The following is an 18,626-nucleotide window of genomic DNA, read 5'->3' as shown; positions in this document are numbered from 1 at the left end:
TGGGAGGAGTGAGATGGGGCGGTAGTTCTTAAGTTCTGAGGGGTCTGCTGTGGGTTTCTTCAGAAGTGCGCTGAGTTCGCATGTTTCCAGCTTTCCGGGAAGGTGGCGGAGTTGAAGGAACAGTTGATGACATCGCGGAGATGGGGTGCGATGATGGAGTCTGCTTTGTTGAAAATGTGGTGGGGACATGGGTCGTTGGTGATCCTGAGTGGATGGAGTTCATCAGGCGAATGGTGTCTTCAGTAGTGATTGGGTTCCAGGCGCAAAGTTCGTGAAAGTACTGAATTGTTTCGGAGGTGGGTGGAGTGGACTGTTCTTCGGATTGGTCTTCAAAGCTGTTATGTGTGTCGACGAGTTTGTTGTGGAAAAAAGAGGATAAAGAGTCGCAGAGGTCTTGAGAGGGAGTGATGTCGTTGGTGTTGGCGGTGGGGTTGGTAAATTCGTTGATGATGTTGAATAATTCCTTACTGTTGTGGGCGTTGTTGTCGAGTCGATCCTTAAATGCTGATTTCTTGGTGGATCAGATCAGTTGGTGGTGTTTGCGGGTGGCGTCCTTGAAGGTGGTCAGGTTGTCTGTGGTTGGGTTTTTTCTCCATTTTTTCTCGGAAGTACGACATAACTTCTTGGTTTTCTTAAGGTCATCGTTGAACCAGGGGGCTTTTTTGTTACCTTGTTTGGTATGGTGGTTTTTCAAGGGTGCTAATTCGTCAGCGCTGTGGGTGATCCATTGTGTGAGTTTGGTGGCAGCATGGTTTGGGTCCGATGATATGTCAGGGGGGTTTTGGTTAAGCGATGTGAAGAGTTGGTCGGTGGTGATTTTGTTCCAGTTTCTTCGAGGAATAGGTTGTGGGGGGTTGTGGGTCGTGGTCTTTTTGTAGCTGAAGTGAACGCAGATGTGGTCCGTCCAATGGAGAGCTGTGGTGTGATCGAATGAGATGTGTTTGCTGGAGGTGAAGATAGGGTCGAGCGTGTGTCCGGCAAGGTGGGTGGGGGTGTTAACAAGTTGTTTGAGGCCTAGATTGGCCAGGTTGTCCAGAAGGGTGGTGGTGTTGCTGTCGTTTTTCTTTTCTAGGTGGAAGTTGAGGTCTCCCAGTAAAATGTAGTTCTCGGAGGTGAGGGCAAGTGGGCTGATGAAGTCAGTGATGTCTTCATTGAAATGTGTGCGGGTTCCTGGTGGTCTGTAGATGAGGGTGCCTCTAAGTTCGGTGTGGATCTGGAAGTGAAGGTGTTCGGCGGTCGCGAGGTTATCGTCGGAGTTGGACGTGATTCGGATGGTGTTCTTATGGACTATGGCTATGCCTCCTCCTGTTTGGTTGGTGCGGTCTTTTCGGATGATCTTGTAAGCGTCCGGGATGGCTATGGCGATGTCGGGGGCTGATGATGCGTTCATCCAGGTTTCTGTAAGGAAGGCGACGTCCGGCGATGTGGTGTCGAGTTGGTCCCAGAGTTCAGTGGCGTGTCTGTGGACTGAGCGGGTGTTCAGCAGGATGCACTTCAGGTGGTTAGAGTGGGAGCTGTGTTTGGAGTTCGTGGATTTTGTGTGGGTACTGACGCAGGCGAATTTGCAGGAGTGGCAGGCGAAGGGTCCATGGGTGTGTCCTGGGGCAGCCTCGAAACATTGTGGTTTGCGGCCGGGGTTAAGGGCAATGAGGGCAGCTGCATCATACGTAATGCGGGTGGAGTGGGTATTGCGAGGGCCAGGGGGTTTGGCGCTGGGCGCGGTCCAGGCACGGACGGGCGTAGACGGGCTTACCTTTGGCGCGCATGGGGCGCGACCGCTGCGCGTGAACGCTGCGCGCAAATACATCTGACATAAGTGGAAAGTGGGGGGGCGGGGGCGAGGGAGGGTCAGCTGGGAGGCGGGAGCTGGGTGGAGGGGCGGGCTGGAAGGCGCAACAAACAAGATGGCAGCAAAACGAAACTAAACAGGACGAGATTGGGGTGGGTAGAGGCGCAGGCACAATCAGGCACAGATAAGCACAAGCGCTACAGTATGCAGCACACTTTGATTGGCACAATGTGGGCTGTGCAAAAAATAGCGTAACGCTAAATTAGGCAATGCGGTAATATTAGCACAAGACAATCAATGCAGTGAGAGCGCAATCACTAATATAATATCAGCACAGGACAATCAATGCAGTGCGAGCGCAATCACTAATATAATATCAGCACAGGACAATCAATGCACTGCGAGCGCAATCACTAATATAATATTAGCACAAGACAATCAATGCAGTGAGAGAGCTACGATACCAGCTGCTGGAGGCAGGGAGCGAGGGGAGCGACCGCTTCTGACGGAGTCAGGACGGTCACGACGCTGTGGGGTATGGGTTCGTCTTTACGTATCCTGTGGGAGGGAGGGTCAGCTGGGAGGTGGGAGCTGGGTGGAGGGGCGGGCTGGAAGGCACAACAAACAAGATGGCAGCAAAACGAAACTAAACAGGACGAGATTGGGGTGGGCAGAGGCGCAGGCACAATCAGGCACAGATAAGCACAAGCGCTACAGTATGCAGCACACTTTGATTGGCACGATGTGGGCTGTGCAAAAAATAGCGTAACGCTGAATTAGGCAATGCGGTAATATTAGCACAAGACAATCAATGCAGTGAGAGCGCAATCACTAATATAATATCAGCACAGGACAATCAATGCAGTGCGAGCGCAATCACTAATATAATATCAGCACAGGACAATCAATGCAGTGCGAGCGCAATCACTAATATAATATTAGCACAAGACAATCAATGCAGTGAGAGCGCTACGATACCAGCTGCTGGAGGCAGGGAGCGAGGGGAGCGACCGCTTCTGACGGACCTGACCTCCTCGACACTCTGACTGCATTGACGTTGGTGATGATGGCCTGCCATATTTCTGGTTGGGTTGCCAGTGCCGCAGTGGAGGTGCCGAACAGTTGTGGATGGTGTTCTATCACCTCCGTGACGATTATCTAGTCTTCCTGTGGACTGAACCCCATCTTCCTCTTCTCCATGCCCTTCCCCGAACACGGGGTTCCTGGCAGTACCTCCATGGGGCTTGTGGAGTTTGGCTTGTCCTCTGCACTCGGTCCGGGTGCATCCATGTTGCAGCGCAGTTTGAATTTTTTTTCTTTCTTACTTTCTTTCTTTTATAGTGCATTTTCCCACCAGACGTGTGGGATTTGCAGGCCTGTGGCAGGTTTTCTCAGATTTTTGTACCGCGATTGGCCTCATCGCATGTTTTCTTACGTTCGCGTTTCGCATTTTTGCGGCATGGTGTTGATTTTCACACGGACATTTGACACGTTATCTGGTGACTATCGCATACTTCCGCCTCGTTGTGAATACCACGTTGACACTGGGTTATTTTCCAGTGATGGGCTGCGATGTTGAAAGTTGCGTTACGCTACTCTTTCAGTAGTTATCACACGTTATTGTGAATATACTCCTGAGTGCTGTCTGGATGTCGTTGGTGATTAACAACGTTTTCTCTGGGGGAAAAGGAGAAAAATGCTTAATACTTAGGAGGTGTTTTGTTGTTGGAAGAAGCAGGATCGCTTTTGCAGGTGGCTCGATTTCTAAATAATTCAAACAGTTTCTTAGCTCTATTTGTAGCAGTGTCAAGTCGTTTGAAAAAATGCTGCTTTTGAGTTCTAATGTGTCTATTATAGGCGTTGCGTCTTTGATGAAGGAGAATGAGGTTATCTAAGGATGGGGTGTGTCTCCATGCTCTTTCAGCAAGCTAAGGATCCGCCGTTCTTTGTTAAGATCACACTTGAACCAGGGGTTGAATCGTTTTGATGGGATTCTTTTTAGTTGCTAAGGTATCCATGATGATAGAGTTGAAGTACTGATCAGTGAGGTCTTGGCCTTTTGTCAAGGTAGGAGTAGGGTTTCACTGCACGCAGTAGATATAGAGAGTGAGTTAATGTTACAGGTGTCACGGGTCCAGTGTTTGGCTTTCTTAGGATGGCCCGTAGACATGACTGCTTTTATATTCAGGGAGAAGGTCATGCAGTGGTTGTCTGTCCAGTCTCAAGGAAGAATAAAGTCAACATGTAGGGAGTTTTTGATAGCTATGATTAGGTCAAGGGTAGCACCTTTCTCATGGGGCAGACCGTTGCACTCTTGAATGAGGTTGAGGTCTTGGAGGAAGCAATTCACGAGTGGGTCATTGATGTTGTTCCAATGGATGTTGAAGATCTGGCTGGTGTGATCGTCATTGTTGGAGGCGATAACCTCCATGATCTGTTCAATGAAAGAGCGATTAGCCCCAGGGGGTGGCAGAATGTATGGACAGAGCATTTGGAACTGCTGATAGTGAGGATGTCAATCTTAAGAGGGCAGACAATAGGTGGGAGACTGTTCCACAGAAAGAGTGTCTCTGGCAAGGCCACCTCCAGTGAGCCTACGACAAGGATTGAGAAGCAGATTCATTATGGAACAGCTACAACATGCACTCAGAGGATATCACTTAGAGCAGAGAGAAAAAGTGAAAGTATAATGCCGCATTTGGTATAAAAGTTGCGCATTAGGGTGACTGTGTTGGGTTGAGAGCAGTGAGGTGCAAAATCATCCATGGTGCAACATCAGCATACAGATGAAGAACGCCTCGGAGCACAAATCACTCATAAGTGCAAAATCATCCTGGGTGCAGTGGAAGCAGGATAGAGATTTCCCATTTAGAAGCAAAATCACATTTAGATGTAAAATCATTGTGATTGTGGAAACACGTTCAGGAGCCCATATAATATTTAAGAGGATAACAAGTAAAATCACTTGTAGTTGCCAATCACACCTCGTGCCGCATCAGTGTGGAAATACTTTTAGGTGCAAAATGAAAATATGAATCAAAAACCACATTTAGACGCAGGAAAAGTGAGGTGCAAAATCACCTTTTCTACAACACCTGTAATATTGTGGTCTCACATTTAAGTACAACATCACTTGGTGCACTAAATATGATAGTGAGAAAGCTCCATAACTGTAGAAGTTGTGAATATATTTGAATATACTGAAGCGCACAATCACCTTTGATGCAGTGGCAACATGTAACCAGAAAACTTTTGGGAACACTAATTGTATTTATTGGACATCGCCGTGGACTTGGCCCCCAAATGTTTTTGCTTCACCACTCCTGTTTTCTGAATTTCGTTTTTGTTGGCACTAAGAGTCTGTGCATTTACACTTCTAACCATTGCTAAAGCGCTTGTGCTTTCTGCCTAAAAGATGGCACAGTTGGTTTACACCTCCTTGGCACTTAATCCCTAGTATGTGGTACTACATGTACCCAGGGGCTGTAAATTAAAAGATACTAGTCGGTCTGCACTACCCATTGCGCCACCCACTTACGTAGCCCTTTAAAATATGTCTCTGCCCTGCCATTGCAGCCTGGAGTGCAATTTTACAACTGCCAGTTCGACCTGGCAAAAAACCTTTTGCCAGGTCTAAACCTTCCTTTGCATTACATATAAGTCACCCTTAAAGGCCCTTAGGGCAGGCAGGGTGCACTGTATTTAAAAAGTAGGGCATGTGGGTTCAGGTTTTACATGTCCTGGTAGTGAAAAACTCTTAATTTTTTTTTCAATACTGTAATGCCTACCTCTCCCATTGCATAACATTGGGTTACTCTAATGCATTTAATAAGTGCTAACTTTTGATTGGAAACAAATAGGAAAGTCATGTTTGGGGTTAAAATCCTCTTTAGTGGTAAAGTCGTATTATAATATATAATGTTCTTGTCCTAATCATTTGGTGCCTCCTACTTGCATCCTGGGTCACATGACTGAATAGCTTGGCAGTTGACCTTTGCATAGTCCTGCAGACAGTAAGACAAAAGAGTGTCAGGACAGATGGGGCATAACTGTTCCCTTCCCCACTTTCATTTCAAAGGGCTGTCTCCAGCACACACACAAAGGAACCTGACACTAGTCTGTTGTCACCTCTGACTTCTTGGCACTGCTGCAGGGGAAGAGAAGAACTTTCCAGAACCAGATGTGGGGATAGCCAAAGTGTAACCTCCCACTTCAATGACTGGCACCAAGTTTAAATATTGAACCACCTCTTCAACACACTCCTGGACCTGTGGATTGTACAAAAGAAGGACTGACTTATTTCCTAGTGGACTGTCCTGCTGTCTGAGGCCTGTCTTGTTCCACAGAGGACTGCCCTGCTGCTTGAGGCTTGCCTTCTTCCCTAGAAGACTGTCCTACTGCTTAATACATGCCCTGCTCTCTGCAAAGGACGACCAGCCCCCCTCCCTTCATCCCACGTTACCCAAGTGACTTCAAAGGTCAGCTAGCTGACCTCCTGTTCTGAGCTACAAAGACACAGCAAGCTCCAGAGGTCTCCCTGCAACTGTCCATCTGACCTGCTGCAACAGGACCTCCCTGAGCCCTGCTGGCTAGAGTGAGTCCATGGTCCCCAAGAAGGACCACCCCTGGGCCTGGTCCTTTCGTTGGCATCAGAGAACACTCCTTTTCAAGAAAAGGAGAAATCCTAAAGGTCCAGACTCTTTGCGCCAGACTTTGAAAAGGTAACTTTTCCAGATGGACTTACCTAGTCCCTATCTAGCCCGTCCTTCCTCGAGGCCGGTCTGAACTTTCCCCCAGTCTAGAACAACCAGATGACTGTGAGTGGCGCTTTGTACTTTAAGGAGCTATACATGCCTAAAACTTTAAAATTGCATATCTCCAGTTCCACTGATTGGATGTATGTTTTGGTCTCATTTTATTCACTAAAATGTTCTCTATTTTTGTAAATTGGCTTGGGATTTTTATTATGTTGTGCTTTCATTTTATTACTGTTTGTGTCGTGCATAAATAATTTACACAGTGACTTTATGTTAAGCCTAACTGCTTTTGTGTCAAGCTACCAGAGGGTTAAGCACAGGCTAATTTAGTAACGTTTGTGGTTTACCTGGACAAGGATTGTGGTTGTTTCTTGAGCAGGGTTTTCTACCCCATAAATCATTAACCCGATGTCTTATAATGATGTACATAATCACTTTTGGTGCAAAGTAAAGTGTATTATAGTAAACACTGAGGAGCATGATCACATTTATGTGCAAACCGCATTTTGTGTACAATTACCTTTAAAACATCAGAAGAATGCGTAGAGGAGCACTTTTAGGAGCACAAATCACATTAAGGTGTAAAATTACTTTAAGGTATAGCATTAGCTTTGGTGTAACACTGACAAAGTGTGAAAACGCCTGAAGGAGCACAACCCACATTTAGGTACAAAATCACATTTAGGTGCAAAATTTCCCTTAATACAACAGCAGCAAGAGTGTGAAAATAATTAAATGCAGAAGCCCATTCCGGTGTAAAACCACCTTTGCTGTAACAACAGGCAGGCATACACACTTTAGCCCCAATTATGAGTCCATCAATATTGACATGTTATTTATGGCACACGATAAATAACAATATCCTGAGAACAATTAATTAACGCCAGTTACACAATTCTCCTACGAATACAGGGCAGAATATGCAGATGTTGGTGCTTATTGCACCAATATCTGCACATCCTGGCATTTTACAGGCTTGTTTTGTTTTTCTTTGCTATATATTATGTCAGATTCGGACTGGTAAAGATTATTAGGGGGAACATCCAACTGTTAGAGTTTGCACGTATGTTGTAATGTATCGAGGCCCTCTTAATCAAGGCCATGGAGAAACAGATATACATTTAGGGCCAAATCACCCTTGCAGTAAAGTCAGCAGGTGTGTAATATCACATTTAGGTGCAAAATCACTCAGTATTGAGAGAAAATTCAGCAATACGTCAGCTTGCTTCAATATGGCATCACATTTGTTGACTGCACAGTTATCTGCAAAATCACCTTGCTGCGACATAGGCACGAGTGTAGCAAACATATAGGAGTACAAATCATATCTAGGTGTGACATCGATTTCAGGTACACACTTGGTGGAAAGTGAGAAGTCTTGTAATATCACATTTCTGAGTAAAATTACATATAGGAGCATAATATCAATAAGGTTCAAAATCACCAGAGGTATTACATTAGTAGCAGTTTGGAAACACTTATCAGCACACCTGCATTGCAGTACATTGACACTCCGCTTCACCGTCCACGCTGCAATAAGAAGTACTTTTTAGACAGGGAAACTACTCCTAATAGCCACAATACAGATCACACTTTCTTAAACTACAATGGGTAAAAGGAGCTGGCTCAAACAACCAATGCCTGACGATGAATATGGTTCTCCGTGTAGGTTTTTGTTGTTGAACACATGAGCTGTGACAAACTAAAATTCCCTGCACCAAGTACCAAATAAGGAATGTTTTAGAAACCACTTCAGACTTGCGCACCCCCAAAAAACAATTATTACAAGTAGATATAGATCCTACATTTCAGTCATTAGTTATACAATCAGTAAAAGATGAGTGTATTTGACATTACTGTGGGAAACCCACTCCTGATTAAGAAAGTATTTGAGGTTTTCACTTACTTGAGTTTTGGAAAGTGCTCAGCTGGAATCAACTTTTGGAGTTCATAATTTCCAGTTAGCCTCAAGTGGGTTAAGCCAGGAGGACCAGTATCAGGAAAAGAAGACAAATAGTTCCATGATAAATCACTGCCGAATAGAAAACACACAAAAATCACATATTGTTTTCCCTTTAACGATTTTGGTGGCGATTTCATTCAACAGAAGGATCCTAAGAGATTCGAAGGTAACTTTGGGGGAGTAACATAAAATAGAAAGGTATAGGTACGAACCTAAGACGAATAATTACACTGAAATAGAACAAATACAGTTGTGGACGGAGCAGTACTTAGGTACTTACTAGCAATTTAAAACGCATGTTCTTCTATGGAATATTTTGAGTCCATATTTGAGGCGGATGTAATACTACGGCCCACTTATTTTTTAATCGTAAAAACTAGATTGAGGGATGAGAATATATTTATAGGCCCTTCATGTAGAATCCATTACTACCCACTTCCTAACTCATATCAAACGTTTCCATTTGAAAAGCTTTCTTTGAGTCCAGGGACATTCTGCAACAGATTAATCAAGAATTCAATACGTTGTCTATACCTTCGGAGGTATTTAGTTCGCAACGTATCTCTTAGTTAAATGGAATCCCATGTATTACTATTGTTGTAGCCAAAAGTAAGACACAATTATTCTACTTACCATTACCAAATGTGGGCCTTTACTAACTCGGATAACAAAATGATTGTAGCCTCATGAAAGAGCCAATTAGTTAAACGAGATACTGTAAGAGCCAGAAAGTAATTTTTCCACGATAACAAGAACATTTGGTTATGAACCTATATGTTTTGTCTCTCTTAGCCTAAGGAAGCTTACTCACTTAACGAAAATATTGAACATAGTGAAAGTTCAGATAGGATAAGGCTGGGGATGCATATAAATGTTGTATCACAAATGCTGGTTGGTGGAGGGGCGTGGCTAGCGGCTGAGAGCAATGGCCGCAGTCTAAGTGTGCTCCGATAGACCCGTGGCTTCAAATGAAGACACAGTCCACGGATCCGAATTAACTTTGGCGGAGACGCCGTGCCGTGCTGCCTGGTACCCCTGAGAAGCTCCGGTGAGGGGTTTGCGGGCCGTGGACCACGAGTGGAGGGGGTTGGATTGCCAGAGAGACCTGGGGCCGGACCACGCAAAATGGCGGTGCCGGAGTTGGACGGCGATCGGAGGTGCGACCGGCGCCGCCTGAGACCTGCTACAATCTCGCCCAACTGCCTGCTTCCGCTGGCTCAGTTCACCAACAGCGGAGAGGTAGTGTTGCAGAGGGCTGATGAGCGCCTTCTGAGTTGTGCTGCGGACCGGCGCGGAGGTGCGGAGGTGCCGGCCCCGGGGGACGCTATAAATTTAGGCCCCGGCTTCGGGGCCTGTTATCTGCAGACATTGGGCGCGACGTTCTAAGTGCCCGGGGCCGGGGTGTTGCGGGCCCTCCCTCCCTCCCCCCTCATTGACAACTGGCTACAACTTAACTGCACTGAGGGGAGCGGAGGTGCACCGGGGGGCACGGGAGGGCCCCGAGACTGGCTCCCGGTGAATGGTGGTGCCGGAGTGGACAGTGACCAGAGGTGCGGCGGGTGCCGCGCAGGGCCCCCTTACCACCTACGTCCTACTGATCTTGCCGGCCTGACCCACCGAGTGTGGAGGGGTGACTCCGAGGGGCGACGAGGGACAGATCACGCATTGGATTCCGGAGCCGCTGGGAGTTGCGGTGAGGAGGGCCCCGGAGACTGCTGTATGTTTGGGCCTTGGGGTTGGGGCCTGTCCCTGGCAGACATTGGGAAGGGCGCTTTGGCTGCTCGGGACTGGAGGGCTGCGGGCCCCCCCCCTTCCACGGATTACTGATCCTTTCATGCCCAGGCGGCGGGAGGTGAAAAAAAGCGCCTCGCAGACTTTAGGGGCGTCGACCCCCCCCCCCCACTGTAAGCGCTATAGCCGCCTGGCTGCAAGATAGAGGTGGCAGTACTGACCAGGACTGGTTTTTGGCCTGCTGGTGCTTGGTGCCCTGTGGCGGAGGTCTCTGGAATGTGCCTGGAATAATGAAGGAGCAGACTGGAGGATGATCAGTGGCAGACGCCATGGTGTGGATGTGCACTTCTCCCCCCTCTCCCTGTGATCCTATGAAGCCATCGACACCCTGTTGCTTCCGCGTGCCATCAATGGGGTGCTGTCCTAAAATACCACGATGGGTGACTTCTCTGCTATCTGACGCAGCGTTGAAAGGGACTGTGGACACTCTTCATGTTTATGGCAGGGACTGGTGATGCTCTTGTGGAGCGAAGGAGCCAAGGTATAGCAGCGTGGGGTTCTTTGATGTTCGCGCTTTCATCCCGGGGCCCTCCCCTGCGCGACGGTACTGTCTATTGAACGGAATTATCTGTCCTTCCTTCCCTGGAAAGTGGTGCTTACTGGGGACACCTTCCTGGGTCTTGGCCAGTGACGTTGAGCTGATCATCTGCTGGAGTATGCCGAACGACCTGCTCTAAAGCGCCAGTGTGGACAGATTGCGATTGCACCCGTCGGATATTGCTGACATATTCCCAGGTACTACCGGCTACTGAAAAGCGTTACTGGGCTCTAGAGTGCCGCGAACAGCCCGGAGTGCATGCTGTTGCCACTGATGATATGTAGGATATCATAGCAGGCTGCAGTTACTGTTGGTGCACGTGCTCCTGGCTAACCTTCAATGCCACCGAGGAAAATGGCTGCAGGGGGCAGAGGTTCCAAGAGCGCCACTCAGGCGCAATTGGCCAAACTCCCCTGGACCAAGGGAGGTGACTAAGGAGACTCGGCGAGAATGAACAAAGACAACGCTGAGGTGTCGCCATCCCCGATCAAGGAGACCACGCTCCACGACGTAATGGCGGCCATAGGAGGCATGCGCACGTCATTGGACTCTGTCACAACTGAGGTTTCCCTGCTTCGTGCAGACTTCAAATAAATGAACGAAAAAGTGCAGGAACTAAAGGTGGTAACAGTGGCACTAAAGGAGGATACTTCTGAACTGCAACGACAGGTGTCTGACTTGAAGAAGAAACAGACCCGCATGGCACAGCAGCTGGATGATTACGAAGGGAGAGGCCATCGGAACAACATACGAATCCTCGGAGTTCCGGAAAAAACAGAGGGACCTGCGGCGGACCTCTTTGTGGAGGAGATGATCACGAAACATTTGAAATCGAAGGCTCTCTCCACTTATTTCTCCATTGAGCGAGCCCATAGAGTGCCGGGCGGTCGCCCTAAGCCAGGGGCTCCGCCCAGACCCCTGATTGCAAGAGTTTTTAATTTTCGAGATAGGGACAACATCTTACAGGCATCCAGAGCGGGTCCTCCGCTGAAGATCGACAACTATGTGGTCACTTTCTTTCCTGACTTTACGGTAAGGGTTCAGGCACAGAGGCGCAGCTTCCAGGCCGTGAAGCGGGAGCTGCGCAGCAGAGAAATCAAATACGCTATGCTCTTCCCGGCCAAATTAAGAGTAGAATGGGACGGTAAACATTGGCTTTTTGACTCTCCAGAAGCAACCTTGGAAGGGCTGGAGGGATGGACAAGGGTCGGCGACGTGAGAGGTACCCGCCGTGACAAGGCAGACCGGAAAGGAGGTGGAGAACCTGGCGACTCAGCAACTGAGACTGCGTTGGAGACCAGTGGACTGGACGAGCAGGAATGAGTGGCATTTGTCATCACCCAGAGGGTCGACTCATGATGCCACTAGCAAGTAATGGGCGGGGGGGAGGTGTTGAAGGGCCGGGCAGGACCTGACGGGGGGACATATTTTTTGGGGTACAGGAACCCAGTGTTCCAGTTATGTAACGGGTCAAATTTGTGGTTTTTTACGTAGACATGTTATGATATTGTTCTAAGGACTGTGTCTTAAAATACTAAGAACTGTTTTACTGAAGTCACTATGAGTGCCACGAGTCGGGTGGGCACGCTTCACCTCTGCAAGTTTAGCACGGGTAGGGAATATACAGGCACTTTGCCATGTTGGGGGGTGGGCAGTTTGAGGTCCGCAGGCAGGGGAGCAGGGTGGGGGGTGGAGGGGAGTTGGAAGGGGTTTTTTGAGACAAAGCAATTTGGTGTTATTGACTGCTGTGATAATGTGCGAATTCAGATTACAGTGTTGGAGGGGGGAAGGGCTGGTTACACTTTGTTCTGGGTTTCAGTTCTGGGCTGCATTTCAAGGTTATGGGCGTGCAGATGCGAGATACAGTGATGGGCTTTCGAGGATGTTCTTAAAGTGATGGCAGACGAAGACTTGGGTGATAAGATAACAGATGTTAACGCCCCTGTCTTGGCCCCGGTGTCCCCTTTAACCCTGGTTACCTGGAATGTACGCAGCTTGGGTGATAAAATTAAGAGAGGGTTGGTGTTGCAATATGTACGAAGGGCAGCCCCAGCATTGGTTTTGCTTCAGGAGACGCACTTGGTGGGGTCGACATGCAAGGCTTTGAATCAGTGGGGATACGCGATGGCAGTGCATTCTGAGTTTTCCTCTGACTCCAGGGAGTTGGGTATTCTGATACGTAAACGCTTTCCTGTGATAGTACAGCAGGTATGGTAAGATACACAAGGACAGTTTGCAGCTGTTTCCTGCTTGTGGGAGGGAAAAAGGTTCAATGTGGTGTCTGTTTACATCCCACCTGCCCTTCATTCAGTCGCCCTCCCCGCCCTCGGTGCTTTTCTACTAACGCTGCCGGAGGGTGAGCTCATACTGGGTGGTGATTTTAATGCGGTTCTTAACGATGGACTTGACCGTCATCCCGGTAGGATGACAGGGCTGCATAAATCATGGCTGGCTGGCTATGTGGAGGCCCTAGGTCTTACGGATGGATGGAGGTTTAAACACCCCAGGGATCGAGGCTATACCTTCTACTCCAGGGTACACAATAGTCTCTCACGTATTGATTATTTTTTCGTTTCTGCAGATAGCCTGCCCCATATAACTGAGGCAACGATAGGCCCGAGAGGCATCACGGATCACTCCCCAGTCTCCATGGTATATTCCTCTTATGTGAAAGCCCGGAGGCGCATTTTCCCGATTTCGCCTCATTATTTACAAATTCCACAAATTAGGAAAGAACTGGCCAAGGCTACGAAATGCAACTTCCAAGAAAATACCAATTCCGTCGACTCGCCAGGGGTCCTGTGGGAGGCATACAAAACGGTGCTAAGGGGCCAGGCGATAGCTTCCATAACGGGTCATAAACGAACTGTACAAGAGTACCTTCGGGTACTCGAGTACGACTTGGATGTTTTACAATCCAGACATGATCTTGATCCTACTGAGGAGGCTGCGCGCCAGTTGCGCCTTAAACATGCTGAATTTATGGAATACCAGCGGGTGCAGGTCAGACAGCGGCTTATGCGCACGCAACACATTATATACGAGGTTGGCGGTAAGGCAGGGAGACTTTTGGCGTGACTGGAAAAGAAAGACAGGGCCCAAAGGACGATAGCGCAGCTCCGCAACGCGGACGGTGAGGTAATCACTACCCCTATGGATATAGTAGATACCTTAGCCAATTATTACGAGGCGGTTTACACCCCCACCTCCCACATGTCATTTGAAGAGGCGCAGACTTACATTAAGGATATCCTAATGCCCTCCCTCTCAGACTCTGATGCCGAGCTGTTAGAGTCGGACTTTACGACAGATGAGGTCCTGGGTGCAATTCATTCTCTGCAGTCAGGTAAGGCCCTGGGGCCAAACGGGGTCCCCATAGGACTCTACAAGCGCGTCTCTGATCTTACGGCTCCGCACCTGCTGCGAATGTTTGAAGACAGCTTGGCGAAGGGGAAATTGCCCCAAGATCAGCGGACGGCTACGATAATAGCCATACCAAAACCTGGTAAGCCTCCGGACAAATGTACATCATATCGTCCGATTTCATTATTAAATGCGGAGGCGAAAATACTGGCCAAAATGATAGCCGTACGATTGACCCCGCACTTAGAGACGCTTATCCACCCAGACCAATCAGGAACATTGCTCTCAATTTCAGACGGGTCCACGCAGTAATGGCGCAGATCCCTGCCCTCTCGGAACCGGCGGTGATCCTTTCTTTAGATGCACGGATGGCCTTCGACATGGTCGAGTGGCCGTATCTTTTTGCGGTGTTGTGACATTTAGGCTTTGGACCGAAGTTCTGTGCTTGGGTAAAATTATTGTATACAAGACCACTTGCACATGTTATAGCCAATGGCCATATTTCCAGGGACTTCCGACTGGGCGTGGCACGCGTCAGGGACGCCCCTTGTCACCACTGCTTTTCGCACTGATCTTGGAGCCGCTGGCGGCATGGATACGGTGGGACCCCATGATAAAGGGTCTCAGTTGGACCGAGTCCTGGGAGGACCGAATATCGTTATATGCCGATGATATCCTTCTTTACTTTTTTTTTTTTTATGTTTATTTATAACATTTTCTCATACATAGTCATTGGGCAATCGACAAGGCATTGTATTTCAACATTATACAATCGTTCAATCAAGACAGCAGGGTAGTGAATGAGGGGACTATCCCATACATACGGATCACGGATCATGTGATGGGATGACATTCTACCAGTGTGTAACTAAGCAATCGACAACAATAGCAGTTATATTCATCAGAATAAGCATTTTGCGTGATCATTAAACTCAGGGCTCATCTCGGTGATATCTCATACGGCACCAATATCCTTAAGTACCTTATAGTACACAGCAACGACATTCAAGATGTTTACATTCCTTCCCCTCCCCTCTGCCCCTCCGGGGTTCTAGCATCCAGTTCGCCCTCCCCTCCCACATCGTCTGCCTCCATTTGTAATGTGTAGGACTGTAGTGGACCCCAGATATCTACTGGTCTATATTTGATTGATTGTGTTTCAGCATATAAACTGTATTGATCCTGACTGTACAACATATCTTGAAGCCATTCCTTGAATTTCGGGGCTCTACCTCTCCCACATCGGCACGCTAGTCTCAGTTTAGCCAACCGAAGAGCAGTATCAATACATTTCCTGTATGTTCTGGGTATGTGCGGTGTGTGTCCTAGTAAAAAGAGCACTGGATCTCTAGTCAGTCTCAGAGATAACATGTTCTCCAATGCACCGTGTACCTGTTCCCAATAGACCGCAACCTGTGGACAAAGCCAAGCTAGGTGGAAAAAGTCAGCCCGGGTTGCCTACATCTCTCACAACGGTCAGAGTCTGACAAGTGAAATCGGTATTTCCGTGCAGGGGTATAGTAGATGCGATGTAGAAATCTATAGTGGATGATTTTAAATCTGCAACTGGATGTTATGCGTCCTGACAATTCGCAACAATACCCCCGGGTCTCATCGGGTATAGCTTCCCCAATGTCCTGTTCCCAGTGGCTGCGCGACCCTCCACCAATCTCTAAGGTCTGTGTTCGAATACTTCCATATATACTAGATACTAGGTGCGTGCCGTCGGTGCTCTTAAGTATCGTGGCAAACGGGGGAACAATCTCAGGTTCATTAGGATACTCAGATAAAAAGTTTTTCATCCCTTCACGCAGCCTCACGTAATAAAAAACCTCAATGGGAGTGGGGTCAGTATCACCAAAGAATTGCTCCCTAGTGCAGAATATCCCATTGTAAAACACGTCTCCCCATGTGGGCTTCTGCAATCTTCTGCACATGAGTTGGAAACCAGTCTCCTGCAACACTGCCAGTTGTGGGTGATACGTCATTGGCATACGCGGTTCGTACAACAAGGGGAGTTGCAATCTGCGGATTATTCTATGCCACGCGTCTATCGTGCTGGAGACCGTCGTAGGTGGCGTATCTAGGACGTCAGTCGGCCCATGAACGATTCCAGTTAGGGGTAGCGGGTGCGCTATCCAGTCCTCTGCAGCTAGTTGTGGCATGTATTTAGTGGGTCGCAGTCAGTGGAACAAAAAATGTTCCTGGGCACTGAGGTAGTAAGCCTCAAAATCGGGGATATCAAACCCTCCTTTAGCGTATGGCTGCACCATTACACTCCATTTAAGTCTAGGCTGTCGCCCTACCCACACCAGTCTGATAAGCTCTGATCTTAGAGTTTTGAAGAAAAAATTCCCTGGATAATAGGGGATGTTCAGGAAAAAATAAAGGAAACGTGGGAGCACCACCATTTTGATCAATGAGATGCGTCCCGCCATGGACAAGGGCAGCGCAATCCAGCGTGTAATGGTGTCTTTTAGTTTCGTAACGGCTGTGCCATAGTTCATGCGCAATGTTTCCTCCCTATCTCTCGAGACCAGCACCCCCAGATATTTCAAATCAGCATCACACCATTCAATCGGATAATCCAACGGGAACTTGGTTACAGCAGGGGTCAATGGCATAAATTGGGATTTACACCAGTTTATATTTACTCCCGACATTCTGCCAAAAACTAGGAATTCTCGTAGTATCGTATTCAGTTTGGTTTGTGGGTCCTTGACTTAGAGTGTGACATCATCTGCGTATAGCGACATGGATATTTGCCTTTGGAAACATCGGAAGGCACTATCCTTATGCATCTGCCTGATCCTACATGCCAATGGTTCTATTGCGATGGCAAACAAAAGAGGGGATAGTGGGCACCCCTGACGAGTGCCCCTCGTGAGTGAGATCGCAGGTGACAGGTGCCCGTTTATAAGTATTCGCGCAGTGGGTGCAGTGTACAATAGTTTCACCCAAGCCATGAAGATAGGAGGAAAGCCCATTTTTTGTAGCACCGTGAATAGGTAGCACCATTCTACAGAATCGAAGGCTTTAGAAGCATCCAAAAACACGGCAGCCAAAGGAACTTCTGGTGCCACTGTATGGATAAGAGAGAATAGGGTCCTAAGATTATGACTCGTAGCTCTTGAGGGGACGAACCTCGATTGGTCCGGAAGTACTATCGGAGTCATGAGCAGCGATAACCTGGTGGCTAGAACCTTAGCCAATATCTTCGTGTCACAGTTGATAAGTGACAGCGGTCGGTAGGAATCACACACAGAGGGTTCCTTACCGGGCTTCAGGAGAGAAGTAATGACCACCTCGCGCATGGAGCGAGGCAGGATACCCACTTCTAGGGACTCCTGAAAAACTTCACGCAGTACTGGAGCCATTATGTCTATGTAACATTTTTTTAAATTCCGCCGGAATACCATCCAGTCCCGGTGCTTTCCCATTTTTCAGGAACATAATTGCATCTTTTATTTCATCGATTTCCAGAGGGGTGTTCCGAAAATTTCTGTCTACATCACTCAACCAACAGAGGGCCACATTACCCAGAAATGCATCAAAGTCTGTATTATCCGTGGGTTGGGAGGTATAGAGATCTGCATAGTGGCTTGTAAAGGCCTCTCGTATGTGAACATTATCCCTCCGCGCGGCTCCGTTGCAATCAACGATCTCTAGGATAGTGTTGGTACCTCGGGCATTCCGTATAATGGTGGCTAGTGTCTTCCCAGGCCTTTCTCCCTCCCCATACCACCAAGCATTCCAGTATTTACTACGGAATCGCGTTTCACGCTCTGCTTCATTCTCATATTCCGTCAGTTTACTTCTGAACTCTGCTTGCACTTCCTGACTGTCTCCTCGCTGCATGCGATATTCTAAATCTCTAAGCTCATCCTCTAATCTACGGATCAAACGTTGAATGTCCCGCAGGACCCCAAATCCCTTTGCAATACACCAGCCACGCACAAGGCCTCTCATATATTCTCAACACTCTCAACTGATCCCTGAATTCGTGGAAAAAAGTCAGTAACGTCCTCCCGCAGTTCTTCCCGAAATACCGTGTCTAGGAGCGCCGTGGGTTGTAGGCACCAATGCGGTATAGGGCAGTCTAGGCCCGGAAACCTCAAGGTGACTAGTACGGGGCAGTGGTCAGAAAACGTGCGAGCCAGGTGCCTTGCAGTAGACACAGTGTCCGCCAAGTGAGGTGTTAGTAGACAGTAGTCTAACCTCGCCCATGTCCCCGTATGAGAGGTAAAATGTGTGCCCTCAAGCGTCTGGGGATGTAGGTGTCTCCAGCTATCGACCAGCAGGCCGTCTTCCATTATACCCTGCAGTACCTCTCTAGCTTTAGGTTGATATTGAGCTACTCCATCCGCCCTATCCACTTTCGGGAATAATGCCACGTTAAAATCTCCTCCCAAAATTACATGCGTA

At 48.0% G+C, this 18,626-nt stretch overlaps 1 protein-coding gene across 1 annotated transcript in view; it reads right to left on the bottom strand.

The window, feature by feature from the left end:
- The window catches only part of LGR5 (leucine rich repeat containing G protein-coupled receptor 5), a 1,130,716-nt gene that overhangs the window by 91,572 nt on the left and 1,020,518 nt on the right, over positions 1 to 18,626 (bottom strand). The window contains exon 15 of the mRNA XM_078673922.1: positions 8,453 to 8,578. Within this exon, the coding sequence (XP_078530048.1) occupies positions 8,453 to 8,578 (126 nt within the window). The remainder of the gene's footprint in view (positions 1 to 8,452; positions 8,579 to 18,626) is intronic.

This window comes from Lissotriton helveticus, chromosome 1_1 (assembly GCF_964261635.1).
Source record: "Lissotriton helveticus chromosome 1_1, aLisHel1.1, whole genome shotgun sequence".
In the NCBI taxonomy this organism is placed as follows: domain Eukaryota; kingdom Metazoa; phylum Chordata; class Amphibia; order Caudata; family Salamandridae; genus Lissotriton; species Lissotriton helveticus.
Note: the sequence above shows the minus strand (reverse complement) of the source record. Positions and strands in the feature narration are given on the sequence as shown.